The sequence below is a fragment of the Camelus ferus genome, chromosome 7, assembly GCF_009834535.1.
Source record: "Camelus ferus isolate YT-003-E chromosome 7, BCGSAC_Cfer_1.0, whole genome shotgun sequence".
NCBI lineage: Eukaryota > Metazoa > Chordata > Mammalia > Artiodactyla > Camelidae > Camelus > Camelus ferus.
This window is the reverse complement of record NC_045702.1, coordinates 26,337,857-26,355,624: the sequence shown is the minus strand read 5'-3', so window position 1 is coordinate 26,355,624 and position 17,768 is coordinate 26,337,857. Positions and strand designations below refer to the sequence as shown.

General features: G+C 36.1%; 1 protein-coding gene across 1 annotated transcript in view; it reads right to left on the bottom strand.

Moving 5' to 3' along the window:
- The window catches only part of FAM3C (FAM3 metabolism regulating signaling molecule C), a 45,216-nt gene continuing 27,448 nt past the window's right edge, over positions 1-17,768 (bottom strand). The window contains exons 6-10 of the mRNA XM_032483606.1: positions 13,966-14,024; positions 12,773-12,823; positions 11,029-11,113; positions 3,180-3,306; positions 1-2,533 (exon numbers count right to left, since the gene is read on the bottom strand). Coding sequence (XP_032339497.1) covers positions 2,444-2,533; positions 3,180-3,306; positions 11,029-11,113; positions 12,773-12,823; positions 13,966-14,024 — 412 coding nt within the window. The 3' untranslated portion in view covers positions 1-2,443. The remainder of the gene's footprint in view (positions 2,534-3,179; positions 3,307-11,028; positions 11,114-12,772; positions 12,824-13,965; positions 14,025-17,768) is intronic.

The following is a 17,768-nucleotide window of genomic DNA, read 5'->3' as shown; positions in this document are numbered from 1 at the left end:
TGTTTCTCATTCTTTTATTCAAAAATGAGGAGTGCCAACCAAATTGAATGAAACTAACGTCTTTTTTTGGGGGGTCAACTTATTTATAATTTGTATAAACTTTAAGTTTATAAAACATAATACAGGCTAAATGCACTGAGCTTCATGTGGTAAAAATTATAAAATATTAGCTAATTCACTTCAAAACAAATACAATATAGAAAGAACAACGATAAATTTTACTTTAATCAAATTAAAGTCAGGAATATAAAGATTCTGACCCAATTTTTCTTTAAGTTCTCAAATATCACTAATTTTTCTACTGTCTTCGCTTAATTTTAACAGGCATATTATAATACACTTGTTCAAGGGAAAGCATCTATGATTACAAATACAAAACACATCTGTAAGTCCTTAAACATCATTTAAAATATCAAAGTGTCAAGGCCAAATTTCTGATTTTAATGAAAATTCTGAAAATTAAATGAGTGTTGCCGCATTTCCAATGTTGATTTTTTTAAAGCTATCTGAAAATGAAATACAGTAAGGTTATTGCTTCCAAAGTTAAAAGTTGGCATAATCTATAAAAGACAGAATTCTAACAGAAGCAAACTGCATGAAAGCAGTTACATAACCCATCTTTATCCATTATGTTTTATCCACCTCTACAAAGCTATTATAGTCTTTATCTTGAAAGGGATGTCCTGCCATCTAGATACTCAAATTCCATCCGTGTTAAGATATATCCTCATATTAGCATGTTGAACAAGAATGACAGATCTTGCACATTAAGCAGAACAATAAACGCTTGACAAACCTTCGTGTGAGGATCTGTTGGTATCACACTTTGCCAGATAATACAAAAAAGTTCACAATGCAAAAACCAAGAGTATTTATTCTCATTATTTAAAAAAAGGAACATTTATTTCACCATCCCTGGAACTGTAAAATAGCTATTCTTTTAATTTACAGAATCGAGGGAAGTATTTTAAATGTCAAAATACATGTGCTGAATGTGATTTACCATATAAGCACCGAAAATCTGAAAAGTTTACAAAAATCGTCTAAATGTGTAAGGTACATTTTATTCATGAATTACATTCAGTTTGAGGGAAGAAACAGTACCCCCAAACTCACTGATATTTAGAAAAAGCCAAATACCTTCCAACTTGGTTTACAGCAAAATCAAAAATACTGCTTTTTAGTTTTTTTATGTCATCTAAAATTTAAGTGCTGCCTTTTATGGTGAATGGCAGTCTGATCATTACGTTTGTTTATGCTCTAGTTTGATACTTCATACACAATTGATATTTAATCCCCTAAAAATATTTTAAAACTTGAGGCATTTTGCGAACATCTGAAGTTAACAAAAGTTAGCTCTCTTATATTTTTATGTAGAATTGGGTATAATGTCATTGTGTGTCAAATAAAATTATTTTTTTAATGTTATCAGTCCCAATCAGTAATTAGGACTTTTCTAAGTACGTAGTTATCTTTTCAGGCAAAAAATTGCTATTAAGAAGTTAGAGGACAGTAAAACTGGAATTTCTTGGTTTACATATCAAAATTATTATGATAGTAGCGCATGCCTGTTTCCAAACCGCTTGATCAATGCCAATTACAATTAAGTAAGGAACACGTACGCCAGTCTCACTCTAAATATACTGACATGGCTGTCTCAAAAGACCTGATGGGGCTGAGGCAGGGACCCAGCCTGCTTTCTCAGTTCTGTGGAGTTGCCACCTCTGGTCTTAAATAGCTTATACAAAATCAAGTTACTCACATTACCAACACAAAACCCATCCAGCTACGGTCCTGAATGCCATCTACATGAATATATTTACTTTTCACTGTGTACATTAAAAAAAAAAAAAAAGAGAGAATTCTGTTGTGCTTTTCACATATTTGATGTAAATTTTTGTATTTTATTTCTAGGTTTCTTGGGAAAGGAAGAGAAAGACTAAGAAAAGACATACAGCAGGAGAGCCAGACTGTAAAGTAACATTACACACACAACTAGCCAAATATCTTTTTAATTTAAAAGATACTATCATCAAAAGCCTATATATTTATATATATATAAAAGAAAACAAAGTCTCCCTAATATCCGTATTATTCCATGATAGATTTTCACAGCAATAGTATATATATCAATATATTTTGCAAATCAGTCCTGTTATCCATTGGGTACGCTTTTAGAACTAAAAGATGCCATTATCATCGCCGTCTAAACATTGTACCGTTAGGGAGATGTGCTCAGAAATGGTTCAGTGACTTGCTCATTATGATGACTATGTACAAAGATGTCTATTTACGTTAGCAATAAATAATCCTGATATCAAAAGAGATAATGGTCATGCACACACCGACAGGGCTGCATGCTCTTAAAATATTTACATGTCCTTGTTCTGTTACAGCTTTCCCCACCAACAGTGAGTGTGTGGCCCCCTCAGTTCTCCGCACGTCAGTCTTGCTTCTGGGGGATGCATCCTTCCATTTCTACCACCTCGGGCCAGCCTTCATACTTGTTTGTGTCCTTGTTATTCTTTATGTGCTGTTGGAACACAATCATGGTATATACATTTTTAAGACTTTAGTGAACTGTGTATCTGCAATAACATACTCACGCACACTCACTTCAGGAACACTCACATCAACAATAACATACTCACGCGCACTCACTTCAGGAACACTCACATCAACAATCATACAAATTATTGTTCAAGATAGTAAATGAGCCACCCCTGGGGTCTGGCATGTAGCGGCAGACCTTCAGATCACAGCTGAATGAACAAAACATGGCAGATGGTTTTTAAAGGATCTTCTGAGTCAAAGAGTAGAGTTTACATTCTACTAAGTTCTAAAGTATTTCTAAACTCGATTGATTATTATATCAAAAGCTCAATTAAAATCTTTAATAACCAACTTCCTAAAAGGATTAAGATAAAAGTAATCACTTGCCCAATGTACTGTCATGTAGGAAAAAAAATTTCCATGCAGAAATCTGACTAACTTTAAGTTTTAAAATTAAAATAGTGCCATGGCTATTTCAAATAATTGACTACCAAGAACTTATGAAAAATATAAAAACATATTTCAGTGTCTACTTTAAGCATCAAATAGCTGGGATAGGAGTATGTACCGTATGGTTTCACACAATTTGCTTTTGTCCATTAATTATGAAAGTCTGAGACACTAACCTGTTCAAAAGGGCTTTTTGTTTTAATGCCTTTCCCACCACAGAAGACCCAGTTGTCTCTAAAACCAAGATTAGTAATAGACGTGCTCCCCAACTCAGCGATGAGCCGCCGCGCCTCATCATTGAGCCTTAAAAAGGGAACAAAAGAGTAATACAATAAATGTGGTGCACCGTATGTTATCTAATACTGACACATCCAGGGTATTTAACATACAATGAGAAAACGTTGGCTTAAAGAAGAGCACACGAAAGGAATAAACAGATTTTTTCAGAGTAACAATCCTACCACTTGAATTCTTCAGTTATGAAAGAAATGAAACCTAGCAATTAATTTTAAGTTTATGCTATTTAGAAGTACCTTTTAAATGTCTTTATTTAACAACATTTTCATCTACATCCTTCAAATAAATAAGGGACACTGTAGTTAGCAGTTTTGCCTACCCAGGTTAACCCAAGATCTTTTTCCCTCTCCCTTAACAGAGGCACTGGGGGTTGAACCCAGGACTTCGTGCATGACAAGCAAGCTTACCACCACCCCCTAACCCAAGATCTTAAGCAACCAATATCTCTGTAAAATTAAAAATCACTTTGACTCTCCACTAAATCCTTTGTAAATTACATCTGAATAGAGCAAAGGTAAATGCTGACAGGAATCTGGCTGTTTCTAACACTATGTTTTATTTAAAAGAAAATGCATTTTGAGAAAAGGGATATAAACTCTACTTCAATGACAACTGCCAAGTGGTTATTTAATAAAAATGAAAATATTAACCACATGGCAGCTAAGGACCTGCCAGCGGAGAGAGGGCAGTGACAAAAGGCAACTGCTAGGGAACCAGCTAGGTAAAAGATGCCACGAAGGAACTGTGTGTAGGTTATCATCCTGATGTCGAGTGCCTCTCCATCTCCCCTCTGACTGGAAAGGGAGAAGGGAATTTAGGGAACACATGCTAGCTGTAGAGCTGGAAAAAAGAACAAAAAGACAACTAAGGGACACCTGTGCAGGTACTTTAAGTCCTTTATATCACCCAAGAGATGGCACTGAGCAGAACAAACCTCTCTGATTGACCCCTAAAATCTGAGGCAAGGCAAGTTTTATATTTGCAAACAGCTGGAGGATCATTCGCTGCAAATAGCAGGAGGGTCAGTGAGGAAGGCCCCTGTTTATCCCACAGCGTTCTTGGAAGCATCCCATGCTAACATCAGTGAGCTAAGCCTTTACTGCACGAATGAAAGGAACACTACACAACAGTTCTCATTTAAGTAACTTGAAGACACATGGGATAATTTATGTTAAAAAGCTTCCTAAAACAGGAAAGAACTACATATATCATTAGCTTCTCCAATGTATACAAGCACATCCTGGGGCCGTAGAGCTGTCTTAGCCACAGCTTGGGCACTGCTGTCCTCCTGGGGGAAGCTCACTCGAATTTGGTTAAGAAAACCAGGTGTAGCCCTGGAATATGGAGCCTTGCAGACTCATAGCTAATATTTAAAGTGATGCATTTATAACCAAGGGAAATAAAAACAAATGAAATGGCTGTGCAAAAGGACCAGGGACGTCTTGGCCTCTGAAAGTTCTGAGACCTGCACAGAGAACCATGCGTACACACTTCCGGCTTTCCCCCAAAGGTCATCTAGCGGTGTTTCCTGTACCCATCCTTATGTCAATTAACTCTCATGGCCTTTGTCTGCTTGTTCCCTTGATAAGCAGCTTCTGCAGTAGAGGCACACTCCTTGAAAGTATTGTCTGAACACTGTTTTCTTGTTTCTAAACAGTATTAGGATGTCCTGGATCTGAAGACTGCCTGGCTCCACTTACATGCAGATGTTTTTCAACAGTAAATACAATACTACACAGTCTGTGGTTGGTTGAGTCCGTGAATGCAGAGGAAGCACGCATGCGTAGGGCTGACTATAAATAATACTTAGATTAACCTCCACATTGTTCGAGGGTCAACTGTTTTCTATGTAGGAACACCAGGAGTTTGTTACATATTATTTTAATCTTTGCTAATGGCCTTAACTAGCTGAAAAAATTTTAAAAAATGTATATGGAATAAATTATTTTAGTTGAGAATTTTCTTTAAAATGAATAGAAAATTATCCTCTGACAAGCCAGAAGGGAGACAGGGACAGGGACTGAGCTTCCCTAGAAGAGATTCCAAAGCTGCACAGAGGCAGCGTGGAGGAGGAGGGGGAAGAGGGGCCTGGAGACAGGCTGCCTCCGAGACCTGCCTCCATCTCTGCTGAGGAAGGAGGAACAGCTGATAGGTCTTCAGTCCCACCGCCCCACCAAGCCAACACCACCTTTCTTGAAATGTACAGAAAGCAAACAGGGGAACTGATACTCTGGGCTCAACTCTGATTAACAGGGAAGAACCAGTTGGGAAGTGTTGAGAACTTTGGAAGAAAATCACATTACCTTAGGAGCTGGAAGAATAAGAAATGCTAGGCAGCGGTGACCACACAGCCTAGATTCTAAAGAGAGCATATTATAAAAAGTTCAGAGTAGAAACTCTAATGGGAATATGACTATTTAAAAACAAACCAAAAAAAATCCAACAATTTTCACCACGTAATTGCTAACAATCTGGGGCGGGGAAGGACAGTTTTTGCGTTAGTGCTACTACAGGAGTGTTCTGTGATGGGTTCACACTCTGGAAAGGAAGTGTGCAAAAAACACAAGGCAAGTCATATTACTAATGACAAAACTTTAAATACTTCTACCAGAAAGACTCAGAGTGCTCAAAATGAGATGAGACTCATAAGACTGCTAAAGGCCACAGAAAGGACTGCTGCTACTAAGGACAAATTAACGTCACGAAGGGACCTCCCTGTTTCACAAGAATGATATTAACATCAAGATCAAAGCACAACTGTCTTTTCCGGGGAGGCAGACACTCTTTGATCAATATAAAAAGGGGACAGTAGTTCAGGAATGTCCATAGTAAGTGCTTTAAAATAATTTAAGCCTCCAGGCTCACACTCGTCACACACTTAAATTTTCAAGGCACTTGTTAATACAATCTTCAAGGTAATAATGTCAGTTATTTTTAAAGAAGCATCATGGAAAATGAAGATGCTAAGACATTAAAAATTAGTTAAATATACTCGTTTTCAAAAAAGACAAGGAAACTGTTGGAAGCAACGGTCCAATAAAACTAACTCTAATTCCTAGCGAAATTCTAGAATGGATTACAACAAGGAGGTCCTGTGAGTATTAAAACAGAAGAAAAGAGAGGCCGTAGTGGGAAGGAGGCAGGAATAAAGCCAAGTTAATGTCCATCTCACATAGCTTTAAGAGATTTCTCAGCAGTCATCAGGGTATTATAATTAGCATCGTTCATGAATTTCAAGTGGGCATCTGACGGTCTCAGAAAAAAACCTCTATGAATAAAACGATGGAACAGCAACTGGATGGTATGCCTATTGGAGTATGTTGGAAACTCTCTGAAAAGTAGTTTCTGCAGCTGATTAATAGATGACTCTCCTGGAGCAGGCCTCTAGCTGGGTGGCACGCTGCCCTTGGTGAACATGTTTATCGATGACTTAGATTCAGACACTGGAATGACTCTGGAAAGAGTACAAAGCCTGGATCATGGAAACCTCACAGGACAAATGTCAGAATCAAGACCAAGTGGGCCAATAACAGCAAAACTAAATTTAACAAAGATAAATGACTATAATGTCCTTCACTGAGATGAAACGAAAGCAAGTTCTGAATGGGGACAATGACTTGACTTGACAGTGGTTTAAAAAAAAAAAAAAAAGTCTGAGATCAAATGAAAAGAATCTGAGAATTTAACTTGACCAAAAATTCATAAACCAAAATGTGATGTGACTGCTTCAAGAAAATGAACACAATATTAGTTTCCATAAATATTCAAAGAAATGTAATTTCTCAAACATGGTGAGCTAGTATCTCCATTGTACCCTGCAGTGGCCAGACCACATCTGGAGCACTGTGCCTGACTGGGGCACTCATTGTAAGAGAGACAATAATCACTTAGAGAATACCCAAGAAATGCAGCCAGGAGGGTGAAATGACCTAGAAACGTAACACGATAAAAAGTTAAGAGTCATGTATACTGAGCCTGGAGAAGAGAAAAATGAAAGAGAAATGCAATTAGTTCTAAAACTTGAAATATCAAGTGATTTGGGGGGGTATGTTTCGTTGTTCCATTTTTATGTAAGCTGAGCCGACCAGGTGGAATTGGGAGGGAGACCACTCTGAGGACGTAACGTTCACTTAAGAATAGTTTCAGATGACCGCTAAGATCCTTTCAAGATATCCACAGTTAAACCCTTCACTTAGGCATGAAGTTAACACGTCACAGAGTGTTCTCCCCAAAAGGAGGAGCAGAATAACAAAACACAGCTTGCTCATTCAAACCATTACACTCTTTATTAAAAAAACAGAAACCAACTTATTTTAGGGGGTTTGAGGTGGAATGTAGGCATCAACACTGACTTCACTCCAGAGAGCGTAAGCTGTCTTAGATACAGGTTTTATTTCCTGTTTTGTTTTTAAAACGGATTTCCTAGTTAAAATCAAAGAAGTACTGGGATTAACAAAGGTAAAGAGGTTTCTTTAGGAGAGAACTTGAAAGTCTTTCATTGTAAATCCTTAAAAGGGGCCAAATCCATGATGCTACCCCCAAACTTATTTGATCATTACAGGTTTAAAGGACTGAGGTTTTACCGAACAAACTTTGGGAAATGTGTGATGGAGACCAACGCCAACCACCCTGCTGAAGTTCATGGTACAGGCGAGGAGCTCATTATGTACAGCAGTGACTAGGCCCAGAGAGCAGCAGCCACAGAGAACTGAGTCCTGCTCTCCCTGATCACCGTGCAGTGGACACCAACTCTCTAGCCTGGAGAGAGCAGGCACATCCATTTCATATTCTTTTTTTTTCTTTAAATCTTTTTTTTTTTTTTTTTGTGGCTCTCAGTCTGTTTTTTTGTTTGTTTTTTTTTTAATAACTTAGTTTTATTTTATTTTTTGGTGGGGAGGTAATTTTTTTTTAGAGGAGGTACTGGGGATTGAACCCAGGACCTCATGCATGCTAAGCATGCACTCTACCACTTAAGCTATGCCCCATTTCATATTCTAAACTCTCTTGGGAGTAAGTAGGAGAAACAACCATTCCTTATGAGGTAAAACCCAGTGGCCATATGTAAGGAGAAGCCATAACACATCAGTAGAAGTAGATGGAGCTTCTGTTCCCACATAAGCCTGGATATACCACAACTGATGGACATTTCAGATGTTTGAAAATCAGACATCCGCCAAAATACAGGTTTATACTTGGTTAGAGTTAGTAGATGTAGATAGCCCTTCATAAAGATTGTTTGTCCATTTCTGTATAAAGGACAAGATGCTTACAATTTAAGCATGCTGGAAGAGGGAAGTATTCAAAATATAAATTCATGTGCTCCAAACTGAAAATGTATACAACTGAATTAATTTAAATGCACAGAAGTTGAATTGTATATTTACCAAGTGTAAAGACTTGGTTAGATCAAAAGGTTAGATTTTCTACTCTTGCTTTGTAAGTTAAATGGTCTTTTGCGGCTGCATTAGGTGCATCTGATAAGCATCAAGAAATAGTAGCTAAAGAGTAACCATCATCCTTGCCTTAGTTCTTAGGTATGGCTAAGATACGGCTAAGAAGGGGAATAGGTCTTACGACCATCAGGTGTAATGATGAAATAACCTGATGAAAAAGAGAGGTTGTATGTGTCTATTTTAAAAAGTAGGGCTTTTAAAAAAAATTTTAAACTTCAAATTATCCATGTAATGTCCTAATATTTCAGCAAGTTACTTGTTTTTGATAAGAAAAGCCTAATTACGTTGTGTTTAGTTCTGTCTAGCTAAAAGGCAATGGATGAATATGCCAGTTTTATTTAACCTTCAGTCTATGGATTTAACACATCCTTAGCTGAACCAGATAAAATGTACAATGTCAATAAATGAACCTGCTGCAGCTTAGAAACGTTCATAAAGTGGCACTATTTTCTTAGTGCAAATCTACAGTGTTGTAGTTATGCATTAAATACATGTACACAAAAATCAGTAAACAGAAGACATGCCATATTCCTTCATGGAACTTATAGTTTTAAAGCCTTTCAACTAAAATCTGTAAGAAATATTTTTTAGTCTTGATAAAAATCATTTGGATAAAGTATCATAGAAGAGAATGTTTTTGAGAAAGAAGACTATTACAGGGGACTTAGCCCCATCAGCAAGGTATTAAGTATGCTCATTTAATAAAATAATTAAAAACTGAAATAGTATCTTATTGGAGCAGGGATAAATAGATGAACAGCACAGAACTTCTAGAATCAAAGTCCAGTCCACTTAGCAACAGGCATTGTAAGTCACTGGAAAATTACAAGTGGATTTTTAAAAATGAATGAAAACAGTGAAATCACTGGAAAAGGAAAAATCTACAAAATATTTAATTTGGAGATGGAAAAGTACTTCTCAGGTATAAAGTGGAAAAGACCGAAAAGGAAAATCCATATACTTAATTACATAAGAATTAGTCTAAACTTCCAAAAGTCAAAAAGCCCCATAAATTAACAAAATTTTAAAAAAATAATAGATTTTAACATGAAAAATGGTTAATATCCTCAACATAGAAAGGGCTCTTACAAATCCATATGAGTCAATCTAAGTCAAAAGACAATGTACAAGAGGAGGAGCCAAAAACACTTGTGAAAAAAGATCCAGGCTCCCCAATAACCAAAGAAAGGCATGTTAACACAAGATGCCTTTCCAAAACATTTAGAATTGGAAACTTTAAAAAAATGAACAATCAGTGTCATGGAACTTCTGAGAGACATGTAAAATTGGTACGAACTTTTAAAAATCCTTTAAAAAAATACACATCATTTAATTCAACAACTTCAACTTCAAAATATTTTATCTTAGGAAAACAGAGATGATTATTAAAAAATTTTTAAGACAGTACATTTTTGCTAAGTATGAAAAATTAGAAATAGCGTAAGACTCTAGCAGTAGGTATTTTGTCAAATAAATTTTTGTATTTAAAAACTATACTAAGTAGACAGGAAAAATTTTGCTATGAAAAATATGTAATGATATGGGAAAATTCTCACCACATGCATAGCTGAAAAGATATGCTCTAAATACTACCATTCCAAAAGTGTAACGTGAAGAAAACATGTGTATTAAGAAGTATGGAGACAGAAACTAAAGTATTATCAATGGTTATCTTTGAGTAGGTGAGATGAACAGTAACTTGTGCTTGAGCTCTTTTGTGCCCTTCTTTTTTCTCCAAATTTTACATCATAGACAATTTTAAGAAAAAAGTTACAAACTACCATCTACTAAACTTTATGAAAACTCTATCACATTTATCCTTTCCCAACTAATTCCACTTCTAGGAATTCACCCTAAGAACATAATGAGAGGTGCAAAAAATGTAAAATGAGGTTTATCATGTTATTTATAATAAACAAAAAAATTTGGCAATACTAGGGAACTTTTAAATAAAAGTGGGGCTGTATGATCAACTGTTGGAGAGCCATACAAAAATTCTACTGGAGTATTATTATCATCAGAAAACACAACTACAGTTGTTAAAAACAGAATATAAAAGAGTATAACTAACTTTACAACGTGAGCCTAATTTCACAAGATATGCATGATCAATACACAAAGAGAAGAAAGCAAAATTTAGAGAAATGTTAATAGTGTTTATCTGAAAGTTGGATTACTTTGTTCTATTTTATACATTTTTTCATTGAAAATATATTGCTTATACTATTATAAACTGTAGCTCAAAAAAGTTGAATAAATTTTTAAGTTTACATACTTGGTTGCTCCATCATCGTATGTTCCCATTAAGACTATTGTTCCATCTTGTATGGACTTCAGAAACTCAATAAATGGGGCCACATCTGAAGAAAAAGAAAGGGTTGAGGGTTTAATTTCTTATGAACAGGTTAAAAACTAACTTTCCCCACAACTTAAAATTTCCTAATCCTGATTCATCCTGTGTTGTCTTTAGTACTGACATCCCAGGGGCTAAATGAAAAAAAAATATATAGCAAAATCACATTAAAGCATGACTTATGATTTAAAGCAAGAAATGGAGGGGGGCAGGAGAAAGACTCATGGACTCCCTGAGTTTATGTAAAACTGTTTGCATAGATACTTTTCTGAAGAAGAGGATACCAAGATTCACAGGGACTGAAATCACTTCTGTGACTATAAACTGGTGATGTTAAAGAGGTCAGTCTGATCAGGTACTACATGTTCCACCTTGAACTCTTTATAACGTCAGAGTCCTTACTGCCCCCGAGTCTAATACTCCTTCAAAACTGGGTTACTTCAAATTTACTCAGTTTTGTTCCACGGCAAAGATTCTAATGATTTTCTCTAAATGAACTCTATTTTAAAATAACAGCATTTTCAGTTTAGAAAAAATATAACAGAGCAGCTAACAAATCACTTCCATTTAAATGTAAAGATGGCAGTAAACTGTAATAATGTCTTAACCCAAGGAGTATTTTCAGCAGTAGTCAACCTGCCTGAGATGAAAGACCAGAGCTTCTGGTCACATGACTGATTTTTGACAACAGTTTTGTAAGTGTGTTTCTGTGTGGTACGTTTTGGTAGAACCAATTATGCCGTCAGAATCTAAAACTGATGGCACATTTTAAGTTAACACAGTTTGGACAGCTATGAAAAGTTCTTCTATCTCATTTAAAAAATAATACCCGGCATCTCATTACAAGCTAAAGAAATATCAGAAAAGCTGAGTAGTCAAAAACAGCACAAATTTCAGGAAGCCTAACAACTCCGGGCTTCCAGGGACCACAGAAAGGGGATGAGGATGGCGAGGTGCAGAAGACAGCCTCCTGCTGATGAATTTCCCAAACCAACAGCTTAGAGAAGAATCAAAGATGAATCAGTGCTGGCTTCCCTCACACTTGAGGAAGAAAGCACCTTCTTTTGGGCACATTCTTCTTCGAGGTGCCAGGCCCTTCTCTGGATGCTGGTGACTAATTTCACCTGCTGCCTGAGTAACTTCCAAATTAGGAAGGTATCTGTGCATTGCTCTAAGTCCAATGGACCAGAAAGAAAATTCTACTTCTTCTCTCAAATATTCATCTACTTGAATAATAATCCTGGTCATGATTTATTTTTGAGACTGAAAAATCATTTGTAAAAAAAGCAATTCAGTCAGTTAAATGTGCTTACATTGGTTATGCCTTTCTACAAATTACTTATTCTTTTCTAAAATTTCAGACAGAAACCTAGGAGTCCAAACCTCTGAATTAGTTGTTCTGCAGAAAACAGGACTCAGATTTTTAAAAGTCTTAATTGTGATATTATTGCTCTTAATCGTACATCACCAGCAATTTTTATGAAAAAGCAAAATGTGTGCAGTATGACTGATCACTTAAATACAGTTGGACATTTAATAAACAGAAAGTAAGAGAAACAAAGTAAACTAACACAAAATAGTACCATTATTTTCTCACTAGTGGGCTACATTATACTGATGTGATTCAGTGCTGGCGACAGAACAGTTACATGTCATTCACACTTACCTCCTCCCCACATGTCAAAATATCTGGTGTCTAATACGTCTCCTGTTTTTCCTGAAAGAGATTGAATTCATGGCAAATTAGGCAACTGAAATATACTCTACATTGTATAAGAAATGATCTTGTCCAATGGTAAGTGTGAATTCATTAGCAGAGAAAGAATTATTTTGAGAAAGACTTAAAATATGAACTGTATGCATCTTAAAATTTTTTCTAGCAGGGTAATTTTTGGAAAGGACTTTCTCACTAATCTTGTAAGCCAAAGAGTAGCAAACGTAAGTTCACGCTAACTGCAGACCACTCAAATTCAAAGGTAGATATTTTTCAGCCTTATTTCAGCCTTTCAGTGTTAACCATCTTCTCTTATTTAAAAATTACCCCCAATACATAAACCTTTAAAAAAAATGAATGGAACCATGCTATTTGTCATTGAAAGCCATCTTTCAAAAATTTTTATATTTGATTCCCTTTTAAAATGAATTTTCTTTTTGCTATCAATTGAATAGACAAATATGTATAGAACGTTTTATACTTAAGAAAATGAATAAGGTAGAAACGCAAAAATGTATCTCATATGAAAGAAATAAAAAATATTTTCCTCCACCATGAACTGGGTAGGGTGGCTGTGGTTTCTCATTGCCCTTACAGCTTTACAGGGTTACTGTACCAGGAAGAGAGGTGAGCATGCAGTTAGGCAGGCCTCTCTTCATGGGCTCATATTTTTGGATTTGATTTTGCAAGAACGCTTGAGATGTTCAGGACTCAATGTGGATGACACTGAAAAATTACAACTGACTCCTACTCTCCATTCGTCCCCACACCCCATCCAACCATCCCCCACCCTTTTGTCGTTTTACACACCCTCATTCATGTCAGTCTATCTTCATATTATGTTAGGATTCCAAAATGTGCAACAAGAATTCATTAATTTAATGTTAAGAGTGGTTGTATCCTGGCAACCTCATGGGAGGCTCTTACACCTTGCAAAGCAAGCTGGATGCTCCCAAGAAAGCATGCTGTAACTACTGAGATGCCAAGTCTCCATGTGCAGTTGGCTTTTTGGGAGGGTGGGAGGGAGGGCTTTAATGTCAAGTGCAGCTCTTTCTGACCTGATCTCTTGAGATCAGAGTGTATTTTACTTAAGGCCATATAAACACCCACTGACTACATCCATAAGCTAAAACAATGATTCTTACCATTTACTAAGGCAACGTTGATTCCTCTTCCAACATTATTCTTAACACCACTCATTAAACTGAAGGGGGAAAGTCAAGAGAAATTTAGAATTAGATACTGCATATAAACATACATCAGAGAAATAAAGCCATGCCAAAAAAAAAAAAAAGTCAGGGATATTATATACACATACAATCAGTTAGTACTACAGTGGAGACTAAAGAACTCAACGGCAGCTTTAACCACCCGAATCTAATTGACATTTAAAGAACATTCACCCAACAAGAGCAGCATACACGTGCTTTTCAAGTCCTCATGGAGCATATATTTAAGACAGACGATATCATAGGCCAAAAAGTAAACCTCAACAAATGTAAAAGAATTGAAATCGTATCAGATGTGTCTCCGACCACTATGAAGCCAGTAACAGAAAGATAACAGGAACATCTCCACACACTTGGAAACCTAGTGGTATACGTCCAAATAATCTATGGGTCAAGGAAGTCCAAAGTGAAATTTAAAAAACACACTGAAAATATAATTCATTAAAACTCGTGAGGCATAGCTAAGAGTACTGAGAGAGGAATTTATAGCACTAAGTGCTTAAATTTAGAAAGAAAGTCTCAAATTGATAACCTAAGTGCTCATCTAAAGAAAGAAACCTTAAGCGAGTGGAAAGAAAGAAATTAAAAAGAGCAGAAATCAATGAAACAGAAAAGGGAAAAATAGAGGAAAAAAATCAATGGGACAAAAGGCAGGCTCTTTGAAAAGGTCCATAAAATTTAACAAAACTTTAAGAAGACTGACAGAGGAAAAAAAAAAGAGAAGACACGAATCACCAATATCAAGAATAAAATGGGAGGTCCCTACAGACCCCACAGACATCGAAAGAACAACAAAGGAACACTGCACAACTCCACACATGCAAACATGTAAATCTGACAACTCAGATGAGCTGGATCAACTCCCCAACGAGTACAAACCAACACAACTCATCCATCATGAAAGAGGTCATTTAAAGATACTGAATTTGTTTATAAACTCCCCGCACCCCCAAAATCCCCAAGCTCAGACAGTTTCACTGGAGACATCTACCAGGTGTTTTTAAAAGGAATTACCATCAACTCTACACAAACTCTTTAAAAAGACAGAAGTGAAAGGAACACTTCCCAACTTATTTTATATTAATAATGATATCCAAATCTACAAGAAAACAGCAAACCAATAAGATCCATTAGTATACAGGCAAAAATCCTTAACAAAACATTAGTAAATGGAATTCAGCAATATATTTTTTAAAAATTAGCATAAACCATGACTAAGTCAGTTTAGTCTACAAAAAAATACAGCTTAACATCATACTTAATGGTGAAGGACAACACGTTCCCCCTAAGGCCAGGAACAAGTCAAGCATGTCCACTTGCACTATGACTACTGAACACAGTACTGGAGGTCCTCACCAACTGCCAAGGAAAGGAAATAAAGGCGTGCAGATTGGAAAGGAAGAAACTAAAATGGTCCCTAAGTTGCAGATGGTGTGTGTGTTACCTGTATAGTTGGATAATCTCAAGGAATCTACAAAAACTTCCAAGAGGTTTCAGAAGTAATAACTTAATTCAGCAACATTACAAGATACAAGATCAATATAAAAATCAACTGTGTATCGATGCACTAACAATGAACACAAAGAAACTGAAATTAAAAATACAATGCCATCTATACTTCAATAAAAGAAAATACGACATCATCTACAATTGCTCAAAAAAGTAGAGGATACTTGGGTATAAATCTAATGAAGCATGTGTGGGACTTTATGTTGAAAGCCACAAAGTGGTGATGAAAGATATGAAAGACAAAAATAAATGAGACATGTCATACTCATGTACTGAAAGACTGAACCTTGTAAAGATGGTCAGTTTTCCCCAAATTAATATACAGGCTTAACAAAATTCCTAACAAAACCCCACCAAGATTTTTTTGTACATAGAGGCAAGATTAATCTAAAATGTCATATACAAAGGCAAAGAAACCAGAGAAGCTAAAATAATTTCGAAAAAAGAAGAATTAAGTTGGAGGAGTCATTCTATCCCATTTAAGAGCTACTGCATAACTAGTGTCATCAAGGGCATGTGAATGTGTTGGTGGCGGGTCTAGACTAAGGGAACAGACAGAGAACCCAGAAGTGCACCAGCGGAACCAAGGCCAACTTGTTTTTTGACAAAGGAGGAGAAGCAAGTCAATTGAGAAAGGAGAGTCATTTCAACAAATGGTAATGAAGGAAGTGGATATCCGTAGGCCAAAAAACTGAACCCAAACCTGAATCTCACATAAAAATTACATACAAAATCTCATACAAAAGTCTCATACATATTCAAAAATTAATGTAGAATGGATCATACGGAACACATAAAACTGTAAGAATTTTAGAAGATAATACACAGAAAAACCTTTGGACTCTAGGGCCTGCTGAAGAGTTCTTAGACATGACATCAATCCATAAACAAACAACAAAGCACAGTCCGAAAAAGAAAAAAAAATCGATAAATTGGACTTTATCAAAATTAGTAACTTTGGTTCTGCAAAAGACCCTGGTTAAGAGGAATGAAAAGACAAGCTACAGACTGGGGGGAAACAGTTACAAACCACGTATCTGGCAAAGGACTCATGTCTAGAATATATTTAAAAAACTCAAAACTCAGCAGTAAAAAACCAAATGATCCAATTAGAAAGTGGACAAGGGACTTGAATAGATATTTCACTGAGGAGAATATACAGGTGGCAAAAAGACAGATTAAAAGACATTCAACAGCACTAGTCATAAGAGAAAACTGTGGTATCAGTACACACCTATTAGAACAGCAAAAATAAAAAATAGTCACAATGCCAAATGCTGGTAGACATACAGAGAAACTGCATCTCTCACGTGTTGCTGGTAGGAAGGTAAAGTGGAGCAGTCACTCTGGAAAATGTATGGCAGTTTCTTATAAAGTTAAACATACATCACACAACCCAGAGCTTCTGGGCATTCTATTATAGAGAAATAAAAATGTACATCCATTCAAAAATCTGTAAATGATTTTTCATAGCAGCTTATCAGGAACAACGAAAAACTGGAAACACTGAAATTGTTTGGTGGAAGACAACAGGTGATGGATAAACTGTGGTATATCCATACTATAGAATATTACTCAGCAATAAAACAGAAGCAAATTATTAATACACAATAATATTTCAAGAGCATTATGCTGAGTGAAAAAAATCCCACTGTAAATGGTTATATATTGTATGATTCTTTCTATTTATACAACATTCTTGAAACACCAAGATGACAGAAATGATAAACAGACTAGTGATTGCCAGAGGTCAGCGGTGGTGGAAGTGACTGTAAGAGGGCAGTATGAAAGAGATCTACACATGTGATAAAATGACACAGAACTACACACACGTGCAAATGCCAATTTCTGTTCTGATACTGTACTATAATTATATAAGACACAACCCTGGGGAAAACTGGGTGAAGAGCACATGGGACCTCTCTGTTCTATCTTTGCAACTGCCTCCAATTTCTGCAATTACTTAAAAAATAAGTTAAAAAAGAAGCACTCTACTCCCAGGTCCATTAAAAAAGGAAAAGCATACAAATTTGATTTGTAAAAGCTTAGTAGCATTTAACTAGTATTTACCTGTACTGGTTGCAAATCCACCTTCAAAATTTCACTTGTCATTTTCTAAAATTTCAATGTAGTAAAGTACAGACCTTTTTTATGTGTGTGTAAGACCAGTCCTGAAAGGGGGGCCATAAAAGAACCAAACAAATCTGCTA